This window comes from Fukomys damarensis, unplaced genomic scaffold, assembly GCF_012274545.1.
Source record: "Fukomys damarensis isolate Sample0158 unplaced genomic scaffold, DMR_v1.0_HiC HiC_scaffold_32, whole genome shotgun sequence".
NCBI classification, from domain to species: domain Eukaryota; kingdom Metazoa; phylum Chordata; class Mammalia; order Rodentia; family Bathyergidae; genus Fukomys; species Fukomys damarensis.
Window position 1 is genome coordinate 17,579,701 of NW_022900944.1, and position 19,390 is coordinate 17,599,090.

Here is a 19,390-nt window from a genome sequence, read left to right on the forward strand (position 1 = left end):
CGCTTCCCCTCCCCCCGCGTCCCCACCTCCGCCGTCACCATGCGGCTCCCGCCCGCCCTCCTTCCTCCAGCGCGGTCTCCTCCCACCGGCTCTACCGCCAGGATTTTTCCCGCTCGTCTCGGGGATGCCTTTTTCCTGTTCCCTTCTGACCCCTTTTCTTGACGTCCCGGTTTTCTGCTGCGATCGCTGAGGTTTCTTTGGAGCTGCGCGCCCTCCCGAGATGGCCAGCGGTCGCGATGAGCGCGGGCTCTGGGAGCCGTGTGCGGGCCGTCAACCCGCAGCTCCCGGGCCGCTCAGTGCCGGTTGCATTTTACAATTTAAATAAGTTTCGCCTTGGGACTTATTTTTTCCCACTTTAGATTGTTGCACAATGGCGTGAATCTCTAGGCCCTGCGTTTGTACCTGGGAGCGGCGTGGGCCTGCAGCGATGCCCGGCTCACCGGTGGGTGCGTGGGCTTTGCCCTGGACCGGGCGCGTCTCCCCCGGCGGCCTAGTTGCTTTCCTCGCGCACCCTTTTCGCGCTCTCAGCTGTTGTATGCCCCAACTGTTTGAACACTTGTCACTTTTACCATACTTTTTCCGTGCCGTTTAAATTTTTTACATCTTTCCCCTTTTTTGGTGTCAGGGAGCCTTTTAAATTTCTATTTCCGCACGCTTACCCACTATTAAAGGAGGTCTACTCGCCCCTTTTCATAAAATCATGTATTGTGCTGTGGGATGAAATTTTTATTTGCAGGTTTCTTAGTATTAGGTTGCTTCTAATAGAAACGGTGGCATGTGCTACCTAGAGCTGCTTTTAATAAGTGGTGTTGCAGTATTTGGGATCATAATACGAGAGGTGGAGGGACTAAATCCAGGTTCCCAATCAAAGTTTACTCATCTTGGGTTAGTGTTTTCATTCATTTTTGTAAAGGGTGGGTGTGAGAATTTTTTTCTTTTCATTATGAAAAGTCGTAAGGTTTTGGTGGAAGATAAATGAAATAAACGTCACTATCCCGGTATTTAGAAACCATGATTATCTTTACTGGGTAAGAGGACAGCATTTGAAGAGGGAGAGTTGGGAGGGAATCACTTCGGAATGCACTGTATTAGCTAGAATAATCCCAGCCCAGGTAGACTCTTGTCAGGCTGTTTACTGATGGTGCTGGCTGGGGGGCAGAGGAGGCAGGAGAGGAAATGAACTTTTTTCTAATGAAACAGAACTAATCGTGAGTTAGGTATAGCTTAATTTGAGAAACTATTTGGAAACCTTTTTAAGCCTTTAACGTTTGTAGCTTATTTGGCCTTTACCATTTTGGGTTTTTTGCTTTTTGAATTCTACTCTTTGAACAGAAGCACCAGAATGATTAATTGTATGACTTACTGTTTGGGACAGGCTTTTTATTAGACACGAGTTTTTCATATCACAAAGCAGCTGCCTTTGTAATTATCTGCTGTTGAACTGAAGTGTAAATGAATTAAAAGTTTTTAACCCTAACAATGCCGAAAACTAAAACTAGAATTTTGATTGGTTGCTGTACCGGTTGTTAATTCCCTAGCCATTCAAACTCCTCCCCACGACACACTGAAGCAGCGACGGCACAGCGGGAAGAATGGTAAAACTTTTTTAAATTTTATTTCTGTATTATAAAGGTTTGAATCGTTATTATAATATGCAGAGGCTATATATTAGTTGCCCATTGATCCCCAGGAAATTCTAGACATTACTGGCATAGAAGGATATCTTGTACCTGGGATGTAAAACTTTTGGGTATCATGTATTATCTTTGGGCAAGATTGATGCCATTACATGGTATTTGGTCGGTGGTAATGCATGTAATTACAGTTTGGTTAATTTAAACTAAATATGATTAGTAATGTTTCAGTATTTTGGGAAAGTTATGTAATTTCATGTTCATTTTCACTAAGGAAAATATCTGTTGAAATTTGAAGTTTAATGCTAAATATAAAGACTACTTGATATAAATTGCTGTTTAAAATGTCTTGCATGTTGCAATGAGATACTCTGCAGATATTAAGTAAAACTTTTTGATAACTGCTTTATATAAAAATGTTCGTCTCTTCACATCCACGATATTTGTATCCTACTTTTAATAGGACTTGGATATGAAGCATTTAGAGGTGGGCTCATGTGACTTGGCTATAGCCCTTTACCAGCTTTTTTTTTCTCACTGATTTGGCTGGAATGTTACATTTGGTTTACATGTTTTCAAAATTGCATGACTTCTCTTTGGAGGCTCGTTGGTTATTCTTTTTATCCTGCCTTCACCTCCCCTAAAGGTTGATATTGATGCCTGTAGAATCATATTTGAATTTTCCAGGGGTTTATATTGTCCACCACTGGAGATTAGAGAGGTAATAATTTGCATATAGTTGCCTTATATGTGTATAACCACATTACATTTTAAGAGCCCGTTTGGGATACATTTGAAATTTACACAAAACTTATTAATCCATTGAAATATTGTTGTATATTAGATTGGAGATAAAGTAGACTGGAAATAAGTAGGCAAAGGGAAAAGCTAAAAGAAAATACTAGGATCAGAGTGTATTATACGGAATAAATATGTTAAGATGACTATTACTCCCTCTGTTGGTCACAGTTGAGTATTACTTCTGTGTAATAGTAAATTAAGTTTAAACTGTAACTTCATTCCGTAGCACATTTTGAATCTTTATTGTCTGTAATTAAAAATAACCATAACGGGCTGGGATTTAGCTCAGTGGTTCCAGCGCCTGCCTTGCAAGTGCAAGGTCCGGAGTTTGATCCCTGCTACCAAAACAAAACAAATTTTTAGATTTGAATGTCAGTGTTTTGACTTTTTTAGAATTATCCTTGCCCTGCCACTTTGTATCTTTTTTTGAGTGACTTATTTATAATTAATGAACATTTTAGATTATGATCAGTTGTCTACATTTTAGATTATGATCACTTGTCATCTTCTGAAAATACATTTTGCTGAAATTTTAAATTAAGCAAGTTTGCACTTATAAGATAGTTCTCTTTCTTTTTCTCCCCCCCCCTCCCCCCCCCCATTTTAACTCATAGGCTCAAGTAATCCTCTCTCCTCAGCCTCCTGAGTAGCTGGGACTACAGGTGTGTGCCCCCATGCCTGCCTCCATAGTTCTTATTTTTAATGTCTTAACATTTGACTTAGTAACTGCCAGATTACCCAGCGCCATTTTGTTACAATACTAAGTTTTTCTTTTTGAGTAAAAATAACTGAAGACCACCGAACCTATTTTTGGTTGTCTATTCCCTCGTCTCCTATTTTGAGGGATATTGGGTGACAGTTTTGTAATACACTCACAGTTGTGTAGATAAGACTGGTTAGTGGGTTCAAAATCATCTAAATTTGATTAACATCATTCTGTGTGCATTTCCTTTTACAAATCAGAGTAAAGCAGTTGTTGATAATTTCATCAAAACGTTTTAAAGGTCAATTTATTGCACAGTGTTTTCCTCTTTAAAAATGAGAATGAACAGTTACTTTGAGACGTATGCTTCCACAGTTTATTTACTGTGGGACTTGAGAATAATGGTTCATTTCCATAGTAAAATGACTTTCTGAATTCACCCAGCTTTATAACATTAACATCCCTAGTTTTTACTTATAAGCAATTGCATTGGAGTTTTCCTATACTACTTTGTGGTGTGGAATCATTGTTCTCTGCACTTGCTGCAGTGCTTTCAGGGTAGGTACTTTAAAATTACTTAGTGCCTGGTGAAATACACATGCCATGTAATGAAGTACCTGGGGGCAGAGTTTTTAAAATTTAAAGAATATTGGAAAACTAGACTGCTGTGCTAGTTTTGGGACAGTTTTACAAGGTAGGTACATTATTCCCTCCACATTGGATTGTTTAGGAAGGACTAAACTAGTCCCATTTACTTATCAGTCATTATATAGTAGTATTTATTAACAGCAATAACAGTAATAAATCTGGTCCTATAGCCAGTAGAATATGAGCTCAAATGTGATTCTTTCCCCTTTGGGAATTCTGTTATGGGTTATTTCTTGTGTAATATTTAAAGAATAGGCTTTCTGGGCCGGGGATTTAGCTCAGTGGTTCCCGAGTTCAATCCCTGGTACCAAAAAAAAAAAAAAAAGCACATATATATAAATATAAAATAGGCTTGCAAATGTTTTCATCTAAATACTTGAGATTATATTCTATACCCTAGTGTTTCTGGGTAATCTGAACACTGTTTGCTTTGTAAAGCAATTCTATAACAGTCTTATGCCAAATTTACACCCTTTGTCTCAGGCAAGTTGAATTTGCTGTAAAATTAAGACCCTATAGTGGATGGTCTCTGTTAAACATTCTTTCGAGTTTTTGACAAATTTCCAGGATAAAAATTGCACAAACTGACGCCTGCAAATATTGAGATGATAAACATTTAAGGGAGAAGTATTAAATTATTCTATTAGTGGTGGTAGAGATCTAACCCAGGCCCTTGTGTGTGTGGTAGGCAAGCACACTACCCTTGAGCTATATCCCTAGTCCATGTGTGTTAATTTTTTAGGAAAGATACTGAAAATTTTCTGAGCCTCTTAAGTTTGGAATTGGAGAATGTCTTTGACATTTTATGATAAACATTTAAGGGAGAAGTATTAAATTATTCTATTAGTGGTGGTAGAGATCTAACCCAGGCCCTTGTGTGTGTGGTAGGCAAGCACACTACCCTTGAGCTATATCCCTAGTCCATGTGTGTTAATTTTTTAGGAAAGATACTGAAAATTTTCTGAGCCTCTTAAGTTTGGAATTGGAGAATGTCTTTGACATTTTCAGCACTTTTTTTTTTTTTTTTTGAGGTTAATGTTTGTTCCAAACCTAGGTGTGTTTTTTTCCCTCCCAAGCCATGTGACTCCTCCTATAAACTTGTATATTTTTAATGTCTGGATATTCTGTCATCTGTAAGACTGCCCTAATAGATGAAGATTTATCTTGGTGTGATTTATGGCTATCATTAAGGACGATTATTTTAGCCTTCAAGTGATGATACAAAGAAATTGCTTGAAAATGTTTAAAAAGGAGTAAAATAACTTTCATGTTTCTCTTAAAGATGTGTATCTCCAGTGTGCATATTCACAAATGGAGTGATGTATAACTTAACATTAGACTAAGTTTGATTTGACTTTCAGCATTTTAGTAGCTAGGGCACTGAACTGGATGCTGGAAGTGTGGAATCTTTCTGTTCACTTTCAACAGTGTGGTCTCAGGTAATATGTTTGTTACTTGGTTTGCTGATCTCTGTTGGAAGCAATGCTCATCACAGGAGGATTGACTACATAGCCTACTTTCATAGCTTGTGTGTATTTATCCTGTGTCCTAATAGTTGATACTGCCAGTGATTTACTCCTGTGGAGTAAAGGTAAGCATGTTTTTAGTTTTTGGAGCATTATATGTTGATCGTGCTAGGTACTTAAAAATACTTGGGAAGTAGGGAGGGAAGACTTCTGTTTACTGGCCATGTTTGGCCAGTGACCAAAGTGGATCACTTTAAATATTGGGCCATTTACTGTAAACTCCTGCTTATCAAGAGCACCAAAAAGCTCCTAACAGCCAGAAAATTCACCTCCCATACTTGTCTTGTGAGATGGGTGAAACTATCAGCAAATACATTCAAAATGAAATCAACAGGTAGTATCAAGGAGTGACTATCCTACAGATTTTTACTTCTGTTTTAAAGTATTGTGAATTTAAAGCGTTGACAGATTTAAGAATTCATCAAAAAAAAAGCAAAAACCATTTTCTGATTTCAGCATTAATATCTAAGTCAATTGCCGATAGAATATTTCATAGAATTGTGAATATGCTGTGTTGTCAGTTAACCAGAATATTAACCTGTATGGTAAGGAAGTAATCATTCCTTAACCTCTTGGTAAATGGGAGTTTACCTTACAGAGCTGATGGATAACATTAAAGACCATGAGGTCATTTCTTCCTTGTATTGAAGGAAGAAGGGAACTGTTGGGTTAAGCATTTATAAAGTTTATTTTATAAAATTGTCAAGTTTATAATTTATTAGATGTTTCAACCTAGTTACCTTTTAATGGTCATTTGGGGTCTTTCTAAAGTATGAAGTAAAGGGACTTAATATAGAAGAATTAATCTTGGTTTGAAAATGTTTGGTCTACATGTTATCCTTGGATAATAGGACTCTTTTTTTTATACTTATTGTTAAAAAGTCATTTTAACATATATATAAAGCCAGAGGAGAAATTACATATTAAAAATGGGGAGATAATATTGGAATTTAAATTTTCTTGACTGAAGTGTTTCTGGAGGGAAGATTTATTGGCCAGCTTTAATATGCTTTTGTGTATTTTTAACCTGATCAGATCTAAAAAGTCTAGTAATGTGTTGAAAGTTTGTCAAGCTATTTCCAAGGTTTTTTTTAGAAATTCTAGTCATTTCCCTACCTTGTGATACTTAGCTGTGAAGTAACCTCTCATATCTTAGTGATATAACTTGAAAATAAATATATAATTTCCAGGATGGGGATTTAGCTCAGTTGTTCTGCTGCCTGCTTCGCAAGTGTAAGGTCCTGAGTTTGATCCCCGGTACCACCCCCTCAAATAATATATATGTGTGTGTATAAATATATATATAATATAATATAAATTCCAAATAAAAATGCTCATGATTTAAATTCTAGTCAGTTTCATTTTAGTTTATTGCTTTAAAGGATAATTATACCAGAAAAATGATTTAAATGAGAATTAATAGTAAGCTTACATAACTATTTTAAAGGTGACAGTCATTGGCCAGTTACTGTATACACCAGAAGTATTTATCCAGTTGATATTCTGTTATCTTTTTTAAACTGTCAGAACTTGTTATGAAGCCATATGTGTAAAATCATCTGTATGGAAGTGTTTAAAATTTATAGAATACATCTTTTTGCTTCCTATCTCAAAATGAGATTAAAGGTAATGGGGTTTTATCTTGAATAAAATCTTTGTCAGTAAAGAACTGTTAGGGAGAGTATCTTTAAATATTTATTGACTTTGGAGTGGTAAACCTAAAAGTCAAATTAGTTTATTGATGGAGAAAAAAACCCAAGGTAATAAGTTGGACCATTTTCTGTCGGCCAGCACTATTCCATGTATGTTGCCTTTTGTGTTTTAAATTTAAATACAGTCATCATGATTACTTTAGAAGCTACACTTAAGCCTTTAAAGATGACCTATTTTCCAGTACCTTATTTTTCCCTAAAGGGATATTTAAACATATACCTAGCATATTTTAAGGTTAGAATTGAAAAAAACTTAGGACCCATTTATATTAAACTCATGGTCTTCTTACTTTAATGTTGGAAAGTTTGTAATATCTATAGTTACGAACATAAGCAAATTGAGCAAATGAAAAAGCTGCTTTATTAAGTTATGTTTACATGGTGCTCTGCCCCTACAAAATTAAAACTTTTGACGAGCAATTTGAATAGGTCAGACTGCTCTGTGCCTTTTAAGTGTATTGACCCAATTTAATCCTAATTGTAGATGCCTTCAGTTAGGCTCTTTAGAGATGGGAAAAAAACAGTCTTCAAAAAAAATTTTTAATAGAGGGCTATATACAGTAAGTGGGAGAGGTAGGATTTAAACATAGCCAATTGGCTTTACTCCTTCTAAACTTGGACTGAAAGGTAATGAAACGTCCAAAGTGACCTACATTCCTGAGTGATAGGGAGTAGCATTTGGATAATCATGTACACTGAGTTGTGTAACTTTAGTCATTGAGTTTTTTAATTTGATGTACTGTAATACAGCTTTGAAAGCAAAAAACACTTCTCTTTGTTGAGTAGGTGTTTTAAATAGAATACCGTTTGCCTTTGGGGTGAAATACTTAGTTCAGGGGTAGGATTTAAAAAGTGGTTAATAAAATACTATAGATGAAGTCCTATATATTTTAATTGGGGATTATTCACTTAAAACTAAGGATCAAATTTCAAACTTAACGTTGCAGCATTAGGAGCCGTTTTTGTTCTTGAACAAGTCTTGGTAGTTTAATTTTGCTGCTTAAGGAATTTTCGAAGTAATATCTCTACTTCATTGGAAAGTGTTTGCATCTCTACAGGAGTGACAGCAACTTGAAAATCAGTCTGTATTCAAGGCAGCGGAGGTAATCTGGACAGACAGTAGGTATTGTGCTTTAAGCGAGATACAGTCATATAAAATATAGATAATTTAAATTGGTATTAATCCGGCTCTTTCATAGTTTTGTGGAAAGTGCATGTCAATGTTTGAGAGAGGCTAAAATAAGCATCCATTTACCTATAAGTTCAGTAAACACACCTTGTCCCATTGTGCTATGTAGTCACAGCTTGCTGTGCCTACTGAATAAAGATGGAGTAGATTTAATATGTTCCATTTAGTAAAGATGGAATACATTTGGTATTGTTAGTTGTAGTATATTCACTTGTCTATTAGTTCAACCAATTGGAGCAGAAGAAAGCCAGAATTCTTTCGGGTTGCCAAAATACTAATTAATATATTTGTCTCAAGAACCACTTAGTCTGGTCCCAGAAACTGTATTTTATGCAAAATTTGAAGTTTTAAGAGCTGGCTACTTAACATATAAAATGGAAGCTATACATTTTAGAAATGGCAGTTTGTGATTAATCTGGAAAAAGTGAAAAAACTTTAAGAAAAGAGTTGTACTTGATATACTGATTAGTAGCTATTTTGGCTTTTTGAGACAGGATCCTGCTATGTAGCCCCGGCTGGCATTGAACTCACAATTCTCCTGCCTCAACCTCTTGAGTGCTGGGATTACAGGCACAGATGCCTGGCTTAATAAATAACTTTTTAATTGTTTAAAGGTGCTGGATATCTGAAATTTTACTATGTATTTTGCTCTAATTTTTGGAGAACTAGAAACCATTGTATAGAATATGTAAAAGTTATAGTTGACCAAGTATTTATTACTTTGGATAAATAGAATTTAGTTGTTTAAGTGTAGGGTACTGTTTGATGAATCCTTTGATCTCTAAATCTTAACTTTTATGTTAAAGATGGGAAGTTTCTTTTGAGAACAATATTGGGTCACTTGAATTAGTATAGTATGTTTATCTGGTAATAAAATTTCTACCTGTGAGAAATAGTTGGTAGTTGAGAATAATAGAATATGCCTCATTACAAATGTTAAATTTTTTGTATTCATTTAAAGATATTTTTCAATGTAAAGATTATTGTGGTTAAATAAAATTGGAACTAGTTCTGTCTTGAGACTTGATAAATAGACCAGGCGAATTTTTTGCCTTTAAGATTTACTTTTATAAAAATAAGTTTTATTATTTTGCATCTCTACAGGATGCAAATTTTGTTTAGGCTGAATAATTTCAGACTTAAATTATTGATAGAAAATTTCTGTAATGTTTTATAGTCAGTTGATTTTATCTTTAAAGCAGTATCCCCGACATTGAAAGGGTAATTATTGGTGATGTAATTTAATCTATAAAGGAAGTACTTTGGGCTAAAAATAATTTATTTATAGCAAGTCATGTAAATAAACATTGTATATTAGAAATTACATTATTTAAATGAATGAGATATGTACTATTGAGACAACACCTCAAACTTTTTCTATGGAATTGGCAATAAGTAAACATTTAAAATACCTACACAACATTATAGGTGTTTTGGTATATTCATTTCTTTATAGAGTACCAAAAGGGTTATAAATGTTATTTCAAAAAGGGAATTTTATTTGAGGAAGTCCAGAAAATTAAGCATATAAAAGGCCCAGCTCTAAAATATATGTTCAAATTGAAAACCTAGCCTGGAATGAGAAGCACAGACACTCTTGATGGAAGTTTTGCTCTGGAACTTAGCTTTGTCATTAGAATTTAAACAGGTTTGTGGTAAAATAGACTAGTAACACCTCAGTTAATCACGCTATCTTTGAGGGTGAAAGAGAAGAAAGACTCTAATTCGCGGGACAGTAGATTGGCCTCTTGCAATAATGGGCTTTAGTGGTTACATCTTGAAAGCCCACAGATTAGAGATATTTTATATGAAAGCCTTGCTTTAATTTTTTTCTGGAGCTGTATGTATGTATGTATGCATGTATGTTTGCCCCCTCACTCCCCATGATGGCCCCAGTAAAAAAGAAGGGAAAATCTTGAGAAAGCATGATTGTATTCCCATTTAGCTCCTGCATAACAAATTCTGACAGTTTACCTTTAAACATTTCCATTCCTGTCTTAAAGAGTAGAAGGTATAGATTAGTCACATGTGTGTATTTGTGTGCAAGGAGAGCAGATGTCAAAAGGATCACAGCTTTCTAGATTTGAGCTTTTTGGCATTTTGCTGATAATGTTAAAATTTAATCTTAAATTTTTTTTGTTCTTTATTTGGTCTGGTCTCAGTGGTTTTCCACTTAGCACCTGCAGCTTTTACCATTTTTATTTAGACTTAAATATTGCTGGTTAACTGAGGTTCTACTGTAAGTAAATCACCTAATTAGTGAATTGTGCTTCAGTGGATTTTTTCACTAAATTGTTTACATGATTACTTTTGTCTTTGTTAAGAACTTCTAGTACATTCTAAAAGTTGGTTCACAACTTCTGAGATTTAGACTTTTCCATTTTATGTGCTAAGAGCTTTGCTACTAGGAGAACTCTTTTTAAAAAGTAGGAGCTTTAGTTATAATTTAAATACAATGTTGGTTGCTGGTGATGAATGGAAAATGATGATGGCCTTTTGACAAATTTAATGAACGTTCAGAAGAAACTTAAAAAGTTAAGATTCTGTCTTGCTAATTTAAGAAAAGCACTGTATAGTAATTTTACTTTGTCTATACTTTTATCCCCCCCCCGCTTTTTTTTTTTTTTTGCAAGTTGGCAGGCCTAATTTGCTGTCTGCTCACTATTTTATAATTACCCAGCGGCAGCAGAAAGCAAAACTTCTTGAAATGTTTTTGATGTGTGGCTATATAGGAAGAATGACATTTTAATACACTGCCCAGTAAATTGGTGCAGTTTGGAAAAGGTGCTTTACTGATGTAGATAATATAGTATTTAAGGCAAAGCTTAATTTTCTTTTTAGCATTTTAATACTGCTTTTTGTCTTTACAGGAAAATGTTTATAGGAGGCCTTAGCTGGGACACTACAAAGAAAGATCTGAAGGACTACTTTTCCAAATTTGGTGAAGTTGTAGACTGCACTCTGAAGTTAGATCCTATCACAGGGCGATCAAGGGGTTTTGGCTTTGTGCTATTTAAAGAGTCGGAGAGTGTAGATAAGGTAGTGTGTTATGTATTCTGATCAGTAAACATAAAAAATAGTTTGATGTAATGAATTTGCCCATTTGCGGTTTTCCCTTTTCAAGGTTAAGAAGGAAGAAGTACAGCTTGCCAAAACAGTTTACAAATAGGCAGATTCAGAAATTATTTACTGCATACTTTTTTGTATGCCAGGTATTACTAAATTAAAATTAACTGAGTTCAGCCCCCAATCCCCCGCCAAAGTCGGGTAGAGACAGACTTGGCTGGGGTGTAGCTCTTCGCTAGCATGGACAAGGCTATGTTCCTTTCCCAACAAGACATACACATGTTCTGAAAAACCTTAAGTGCCTAATATAAAAGGACATTCTGTGACAGGTTCACAGAAGTGTGTCTTTTAAAGTTTTTTCGTAAGCACCTTTTGATCAAATAATTGTTTTGGTCCTGGACTATGGGAAGTAGCAACCATGTTTGTTTATGTTGCTTGGTAGTTTAAAAAGTTGATGGTACCCAGTTGAATGTTAAATTTGTGTAGTATACCCTGTTCCGTTCTTACTGTCCTTGAAATTTAAATACTAGTATGTATTAGCTGATGTCATATCACCATGACTTCATAGTTTAATCTTGAGCTAGTCAATATATGCCTGACATGAGCTATACATAGCTGTAGTTTTAAAGTTAGTTGATAAGTCTGAATTTCAGTTAAGTTTCAAATATTTAAAATGGAAAACTTAATTTCCTTAGGTCATGGATCAGAAAGAACATAAATTGAATGGAAAGGTGATTGATCCTAAAAGGGCCAAAGCCATGAAAACAAAAGAGCCTGTTAAAAAAATTTTTGTTGGTGGCCTTTCTCCAGATACACCTGAAGAGAAAATAAGGGAGTACTTTGGTGGTTTTGGTGAGGTATGTTTTAAATGCTTTACCCCAGTTTATGTCAAAATTAGTGTGAGTGAGGCCATAGTAGGTCCCAATTCACTGGATTTTTTAAAAGCTCTTTAAAGTTAGGGCAGAGTATATGATTTGTTTTGGAATTAAAATGTTGAAAATATTGGGAGGCTAAGGCCAGGAGGTTTGCTGCTAGTTCCTGGGCTACACAGTGAGATCCTGTCTCAAACCAACGGGGGGAAAAAAAGTGGGTTGAAAATAACCTTCAGCAGATGGCTAAAGGTTAATTGATTAAAATTTCCTTCTGAGTAGTAGCTGGGACTACAAGCAGGTTCTGTATTGCACCTGGCTTGGGACAAGCATTCTTAATTCAAGCAGTTTATTGGATTAGTAGAAGATATAAAAATAAAATGAAAAGAAGTTGTCCAAATAGGTTGCCTAAGGTATAGAAGGAAAGTTTATTTGAGAATAGGAAAAGAATGAATTAAGGATAGGATATAGTGTCTTATATATAAATGCAAATTTAAGCTGGGTACAGGGGCCTTTAATCTCAGCACTCTAGGAGGCAGAGGCAGGAAGATTCTAAGTTCAAACTCAGCCTGGGCAACTTAGACCCTGTCTCAAAATAAGAAAGGGTTGCACGTATAGCTCAGTGTGATGGTCTTGAGTTTCATCCCCAGAACACACATATACACAAAATATAAATTTAAGAGACTATAGACTATTTGCAAGAGCAGCAAGCAGTATCAGAACTGCTGCTGCATTCCTGAATGGCAACAGCCATCTTAAGATTTGAGTAGCAGCTTCCACCTTGGGTGTGGTGTTTGCTGTTGGTGGTAGTCTTACTCCACTTAGAGCTTTCTCTCAAATGCAGACATTCAAATTCAGTTTTTCTTAAAACTGGCTTGTCGTTTGTTGGCATTTGAGTTTGTGATTCTTGGGTTAGGTAACATGTCAGTAACTGGTGCAGCTTGGTTTTATGGTTGGGTATATTGACTTAGTGTGGATATTACAATTTGAAAACTTAAAATGGTTATAATAAACAGTAAAGAGGCATAGGAGAATAGAACTTGAGGGCCAAATCTATATTTTCTGCTAAACTTTGTGCTTTTAATAAATGCTAACTAGGGTACTAAACATTGTTTTTTGATACTAGGTGGAATCCATAGAGCTCCCCATGGACAACAAAACCAATAAGAGGCGTGGATTCTGCTTCATTACCTTTAAGGAAGAAGAACCAGTGAAGAAGATAATGGAAAAGAAATACCACAATGTTGGGCTTAGTAAAGTAAGTTTTAAGCATCTGTTAACTTGTAGAGAAAGCAAGCAATTAACAATTTAATAGATGGGCTCACTGTAAATCTTTGTATGCTTATGTTTTAAGGATATCCCACTGGCTCCTAAATTGGCAGTCATTGATAGACTTTTTTGTTTTTTATTTTTTGCTTTTATTGATGAGCCAGAATTGCTGAAATGAGTTTTTGTTTAGCCTTTTATCAAAAAATATTATTTTAGGACCTGACAAGTGAAATGAAGTAATACCATCTCTAGCAAATACTTAACTGAGTGTCGTTGGAATTGCTTATTCCTCTCAATGCTAATAATTGATTTGAGTTGACAAATGGATTTGGAGGAAAGCACCAACTTAGCCAACAGTAGATGAACAGTATTGGCTGTTCTGGTTATTATAAACTGATAAGCAACTTTATTTTTTTCTATAGTATAACATAATTTTTCTCTTCTAGTGTGAAATAAAAGTAGCAATGTCGAAGGAGCAGTACCAGCAACAGCAGCAGTGGGGGTCAAGAGGAGGATTTTCGGGAAGAGCTCGTGGGAGAGGTGGTGGTAAGCTATAGCCTTCGTTTACTCTATCTTAAGCTTTTCTGCTTTTTAATTATCCTGAAGTAAAGATCTTTGCTGATCTTCTGACTTTAGTGAACCTATTAATGTGCTGCAGGCCCCAGTCAAAACTGGAACCAGGGATATAGTAACTATTGGAATCAAGGCTATGGCAACTATGGATATAACAGCCAAGGTTACGGTGGTTATGGAGGATATGACTACACTGGTTACAACAACTACTATGGATATGGTGATTATAGCAGTAAGTACTATACTTTTTATATTAACTGCTATTTGACATTTATTTTGTACAAATTTGGATAGGTAGAAAAGTTAGTGTAGCTTTGCCAAGTGCAAAACGTCTTCAGGTTTCAAATTCCTGGAAACTTTAAACTGCAGCCATTTTATTGCCAGGTTCCTCCCAGTCTGTATCACATGCATATTATAAGGGTAGGTTGTATGTGAGTTTTTGCATATGTATGCTGGGAGCTTCTCTCGCATTTGAAAATATTTACGTATCGGTCAGATCTTGTGAGCTGAGGATAATTCGAAGTGTCTATTCTTGGACCAACCAATAATCTTGGCATAAAATGTCTTAATATCCTATATAATTAACTAATATCACATGTTGCCAGTTAAAACTTAATCGTATCCTCTGTTTTAAAATTATTGATGTAGAAACTCTTAGATGTTGAACGTGATAGAGCAGAAAATGTGAAATTTAGATTTAGAAAGCCGTGGCCTGTTTGTGTAACTAAGATGCCCCCCCCACCTAATCTGTGGTGTGTTTTGAGTCATTTGGGAAAGGGCTGTTTTAGAAGCAGTCTTGGCTTTCTTTAGAGGAGAGTGGTTACACTGATTGCATTAAGTGGTGTTTTTTTTCCTTCCTTGGTTAGACCAGTTCTTGGAATTAACATCCTTTTAGGTGACTAGGCCTGCTGCACAATAATAGGTTAACTAAAGTCAGAAGAAGGTCAGCAAAGATGAAGCGGGTGAGATGGCCCTTTGCTGACCGAGAAGGGCAGAAATAATAAAGCATTAACTGGTTGACAATCTCCTGTTGTAAGGTGGTTTTACCTGGTTGGTGTGAAAGGGTCAGCTATCCTTGCTTTGGAACCTTAGACCTTTATAAATGGTCAGGGCATTGTCTTCCATTTCAAGCAAGTAATAAACTCATACTGAATGCTTGGCATTTTAGGCATTCAGTACACATTTTGTGAAATTACTGGTTAAATGATCTCTGGATGAATTTTTCATGCTTGGGGATTTTTGAGATTATTTGAAATTAATACTCTGTTCTGATGATTATGTAACCACTACAGATGTGGTTTTAACACTTTTTCTATTTTAGACCAGCAGAGTGGTTATGGAAAAGTATCCAGGCGAGGTGGTCATCAAAATAGCTACAAACCATACTAAATTATTCCATTTGCAACTTATCCCCAACAGGTATGTTCTAAAAATAATTTTTTAAGAGATCCTTTTAAAATAGTAGTTTATATAATCTATATTGTATATAAAACAGTGCTTAATATTTTAGAGTTTTGCAGCACCCAGAAGTGCTTACCATATTATTACATAGTGACTTTTCAATATATGTAACAGGTGCTTTTAAGCTTTTTGCCTTTTTGCCCTATTATTAACAAGTCAGTAAAGTTAACAGGTAAAGTACTGCTAATGGGTACAAATTAAGGAATTACAGCAAAAAAATATTGCCTACTAACTCTGACATTATACCTTGTTTGTACCCGCCAGCGGGAGCTTCATTGCAGGCCCTGTGTCGCGCTGACTTCACGATTCTCACAGGCCCGCTCAATGCGGACAGGGTACGAGATGCTCACGCTCTCGAATGCTGCCGTTTGGTATGGTCTCTTCCAACATCCTGTATCAGCATTATAAAATAAAGTGGATACTTCAAGCTTTGCCTTCACTTATTTCTTTGCTTTTTAAAAACTATTTGTAATGTAATTTTAATGCATTTTTTACAGGCCCAGTAATGGTTAAATACGTCAGCTTACTGAATAATTTTAACTATTTATTCTTCTAAGGATACAGCTTGTCTCTGGATTTTCCAGTCTTAATTTTATATTTTATTAATCTATTTTAATGCTTGCTTTTCCCATTTATAGACGTTGTAGCAGTAATTGCAAGAAGTTCTTGAGCTGAATTCCTGTTGTGACAACTCCTTAGATAACTATAATTATTTATAACTTTTTCTTTTAGTTGTATATAACTTTTCTATAACTTGTGATGAGCAAAGAGATATGCTGATCCAATAAAATAAGTTTAAATTATAGAATGTTTTGGGTCAAAATGTCCTTTTACCAAATTGACTGAGCTTTTTATGAGTTCTGTAGGTGATACTTTTTGAAAAGCTTTTTGTAATTTGAAAGAATCCTTATGAAAGCATATCATATCTTAAACCAGTGGTGCACATGTGGATTTACAGCTCATGGACTGTACTGTTCAGCTTTAATTTATAAAACATATCACACATTTAATGTTACTCAGTTATTTACTGAGTATAGTGGACATAGGGATAATTCAGTTTTATGTAAATTTTGGTAAGTGTTGTAGCCTACTCAGAGTGACTTTCTTTTTTCTTCTCTTTGTCTCCAGGTGGTGAAGCAGTATTTTCCAATTTGAAGATTCATTTGAAGGTGGCTCCTGCCACCTGCTAATAGCAGTTCAAACTAAATTTTTTGTATCAAGTCCCCGAATGGAAGTATGACGTTGGGTCCCTCTGAAGTTTAATTCTGAGTTTTCATTAAAAGAAATTTGCTTTCATTGTTTTATTTCTTAATTGCTATGCTTCAGAATCAATTTGTGTTTTATGCCCTTCCCCCAGTATTGTAGAGCAAGTCTTGTGTTAAAAGCCCAGTGTGACAGTGTCATGATGTAGTAGTGTCTTACTGGTTTTTTAATAAATCCTTTTGTATAAAAATGTATTGGCTCTTTTATCATCAGACCAGGAAAAACTGAGGAATATTAAAAATTGTCATGCATTCAAGTTAATAGAAGCATAAATTTGAATAAAAAACTGTAAACTGTCAAAATTGACATGGTTAAAATTGCAGTGAAATTTTAAATGTTTTTAGCAAAAGTGTTACCATGGTGTGTCCTCCCTGTCCAAGTTGGAAATAATAATCGATTTATTTGTTGGTTGTTACAATATTCCTTCTGTAGCCATTAAGTTTTATATGAGTACTTTCCCGAATGCCCAGTTTTTGGCTTAATCTGTATTAATGCTTTTTAGAACAAATTTGGATAAATGTGCAAGAATCCCTTTGCACTGAAGTTTTTATGTTTCCATTAAATAAAAGGACTTAATAATGTTAATTACAATAGAAGCGCAGCTAGTTCAGAAAGATTTTTAGGGCTGTGGGTGGACTTAATACTTAATAGAGTGCTGAGGGAGGATTAAAGAAATGTATACTGTGTTTATGTGTGCTCATTTGTTTGAAGGGTTATTTTGGTTTTTTGTTTTGTTTTTTTGTTAGAATATTAAGATAGCTGTTTGAAGGTGACCTGTGAATTCTGAGTCAGTCTAAAAAGTCTGAGCAGGGATCCGAATGACAACTTAGGTTCAGTCAGTATAGTTTCTCCTATCACTTGTTGTATTTGTAAAATTGTACAAATTGGTAAGACTTCTGAGTTGTAAGGTTCTTGGGATCTATTACGTAAACGGGGAATTTGATGCCTATCACTTGGATGGAAAATTCTTCATAGTTACTACTCAAAAGTGAATGTTAATATGTGTTAAATCCCCAAGTGAGAATTTAAGACTGGTAAATCAGTTCATATCAGACTCTTGAGAATTAGTTAACTAGGAAAAAGCTGACATGAAAAATGTACTAATTTTATAGCAGAATGAGATGATTAAATAGCTTTTTGATTCCCTTTGTGGAGTTGAGTTACATCTGGTGTTTTAAGAGCTCCTGTTGGTCCTGGTGGTGTATCCCTGTATTCCCAGCACTTGGGATGCTGAGGCAGTAGGTTCACCACCATGAGTTTGGGACCAGTATCAGTAGCTCAAAATCCTAGGTAGATATCCAAATTGGGGGTCTGCAGCCTGTTTTTGTAAAAGAGCATTGCATCATATATATGCTCATTTGTTTACAGGTTGTATATGGCAAGTTTTGTGCTACTGTGGCAGAACTGAGTAGTTAGGACAAACTCAGACAGCTAAAATGCCGTCTTGATCTTTGTAGAAAGTTTTTTTGACAACTGATCTAGATCAGTGGAAAAAAATTACTGTTAGGCTGGGGTTTTATTTTGTAATACTATGCTTATTTATGTAAAATCCTAACTGGGTTTAAAACTGATGGGATTAGGAGAAATGGCTGTGCTGTGGCTGGTGTTGAGATGTTTATAAGCCCCATAATTTGATAAATTGGATTAGAAGAAAATGACAGTCATTGCTATGTTTAGATTTGTTGTACCACAGTAATTTTATGTTTAAATTATGGAGATTCTTGTTATAACAGTGACACAATGTATAGAAAATACTCAAAGCTTTACTCTTTGTTGCCATATATCTAAGTTGTATTTGCATTCTTATTCTCGCATCGATTTTAGGTGTTTCATCTCTTGGCCTGAATATAAGTATTTTTCTTAACTCCAGACACTAATTTATCTCCATACTAACAAGATGTAAATTTTTCCACTTGTACATAAATCTATTTGGCAATTAATCAGCTTCATCTTTTTGACTTCTATAGTCTAGTCTGAAATGGTTGCCTTTGAATAACTAGCTGGGCTTTGCTATCACTCTGGGGGTCTCACTTCTCAGTTTAGATTGTGAACCAATGCTTTCTTGGTTTGCTACAGCAGATAAAATTTGAGGCTTTCCTGTCTTCTATACCCAAACTAGATTATCAGGATGGCTAGACAGATTTGGTGAAGAAATTTGATATTACTTTGAATCTTGACTTTATGTATGAAATTAGTAGAAATTATGGATTTTTACTTGTATCTCCAGTACTCTGAAATTTCACGGCTGTCCTCGGTTTATTTTCTCCATTGTGTTGAGCAGTTAGTGGATTTTAAGTGTGTTTTTGTTTTTGTTTTTGTTACTGGGGATCGAACTCACCCTTGCCCTTTTGAGGCAGGCATGGTGCCACTGAGCTAAATCCCCAGCCCTTTGGATCTTAAGTTTTGTGGGCTTTTCTTATTTGCCATGCCGATCTTAGTTCTCTAGAATTCTTATTACTAGGCATGAACCTTAGGCATCTTGTTGTTCTGTTTTCCACTGTAGTGTCTTGTCCAATTTGTACAATTTAATCTTTCATCCTTTAACAGATTTAAAGTATCAGTTACCTCTTAATTTTTAAGATACCCCTAATCTGGTACAAATAATCTTATGTAGATATATCTTCATTATCTCTAAAAGTTACTCATGATAACTTAAGAGCTTTACTCACGTATTTC

General features: G+C 35.3%; 1 protein-coding gene across 3 annotated transcripts in view; it reads left to right on the forward strand.

The window, feature by feature from the left end:
• Nucleotides 1-16,904, forward strand: part of Hnrnpd (heterogeneous nuclear ribonucleoprotein D) — a 17,890-nt gene extending 986 nt beyond the window's left edge. Inside the window, exons 1-9 of one of the 3 annotated variants that reach the window (XM_033758042.1) lie at nucleotides 761-885; nucleotides 1,539-1,595; nucleotides 11,084-11,252; nucleotides 11,975-12,136; nucleotides 13,275-13,406; nucleotides 13,864-13,963; nucleotides 14,076-14,222; nucleotides 15,312-15,409; nucleotides 16,580-16,904. In XM_033758042.1, the coding sequence (XP_033613933.1) occupies nucleotides 776-885; nucleotides 1,539-1,595; nucleotides 11,084-11,252; nucleotides 11,975-12,136; nucleotides 13,275-13,406; nucleotides 13,864-13,963; nucleotides 14,076-14,222; nucleotides 15,312-15,379 (945 nt within the window). In that variant the 5' untranslated portion in view covers nucleotides 761-775 and the 3' untranslated portion in view covers nucleotides 15,380-15,409; nucleotides 16,580-16,904. Of the gene's footprint in view, nucleotides 1-760; nucleotides 886-1,538; nucleotides 1,596-11,083; nucleotides 11,253-11,974; nucleotides 12,137-13,274; nucleotides 13,407-13,863; nucleotides 13,964-14,075; nucleotides 14,223-15,311; nucleotides 15,410-15,715; nucleotides 15,973-16,579 lie in introns of those variants that run through there. The other 2 variants (XM_010628746.2, XM_033758041.1) reach the window with 2 other exon arrangements.
• The last annotated feature ends 2,486 nt before the right edge of the window (nucleotides 16,905-19,390 follow it).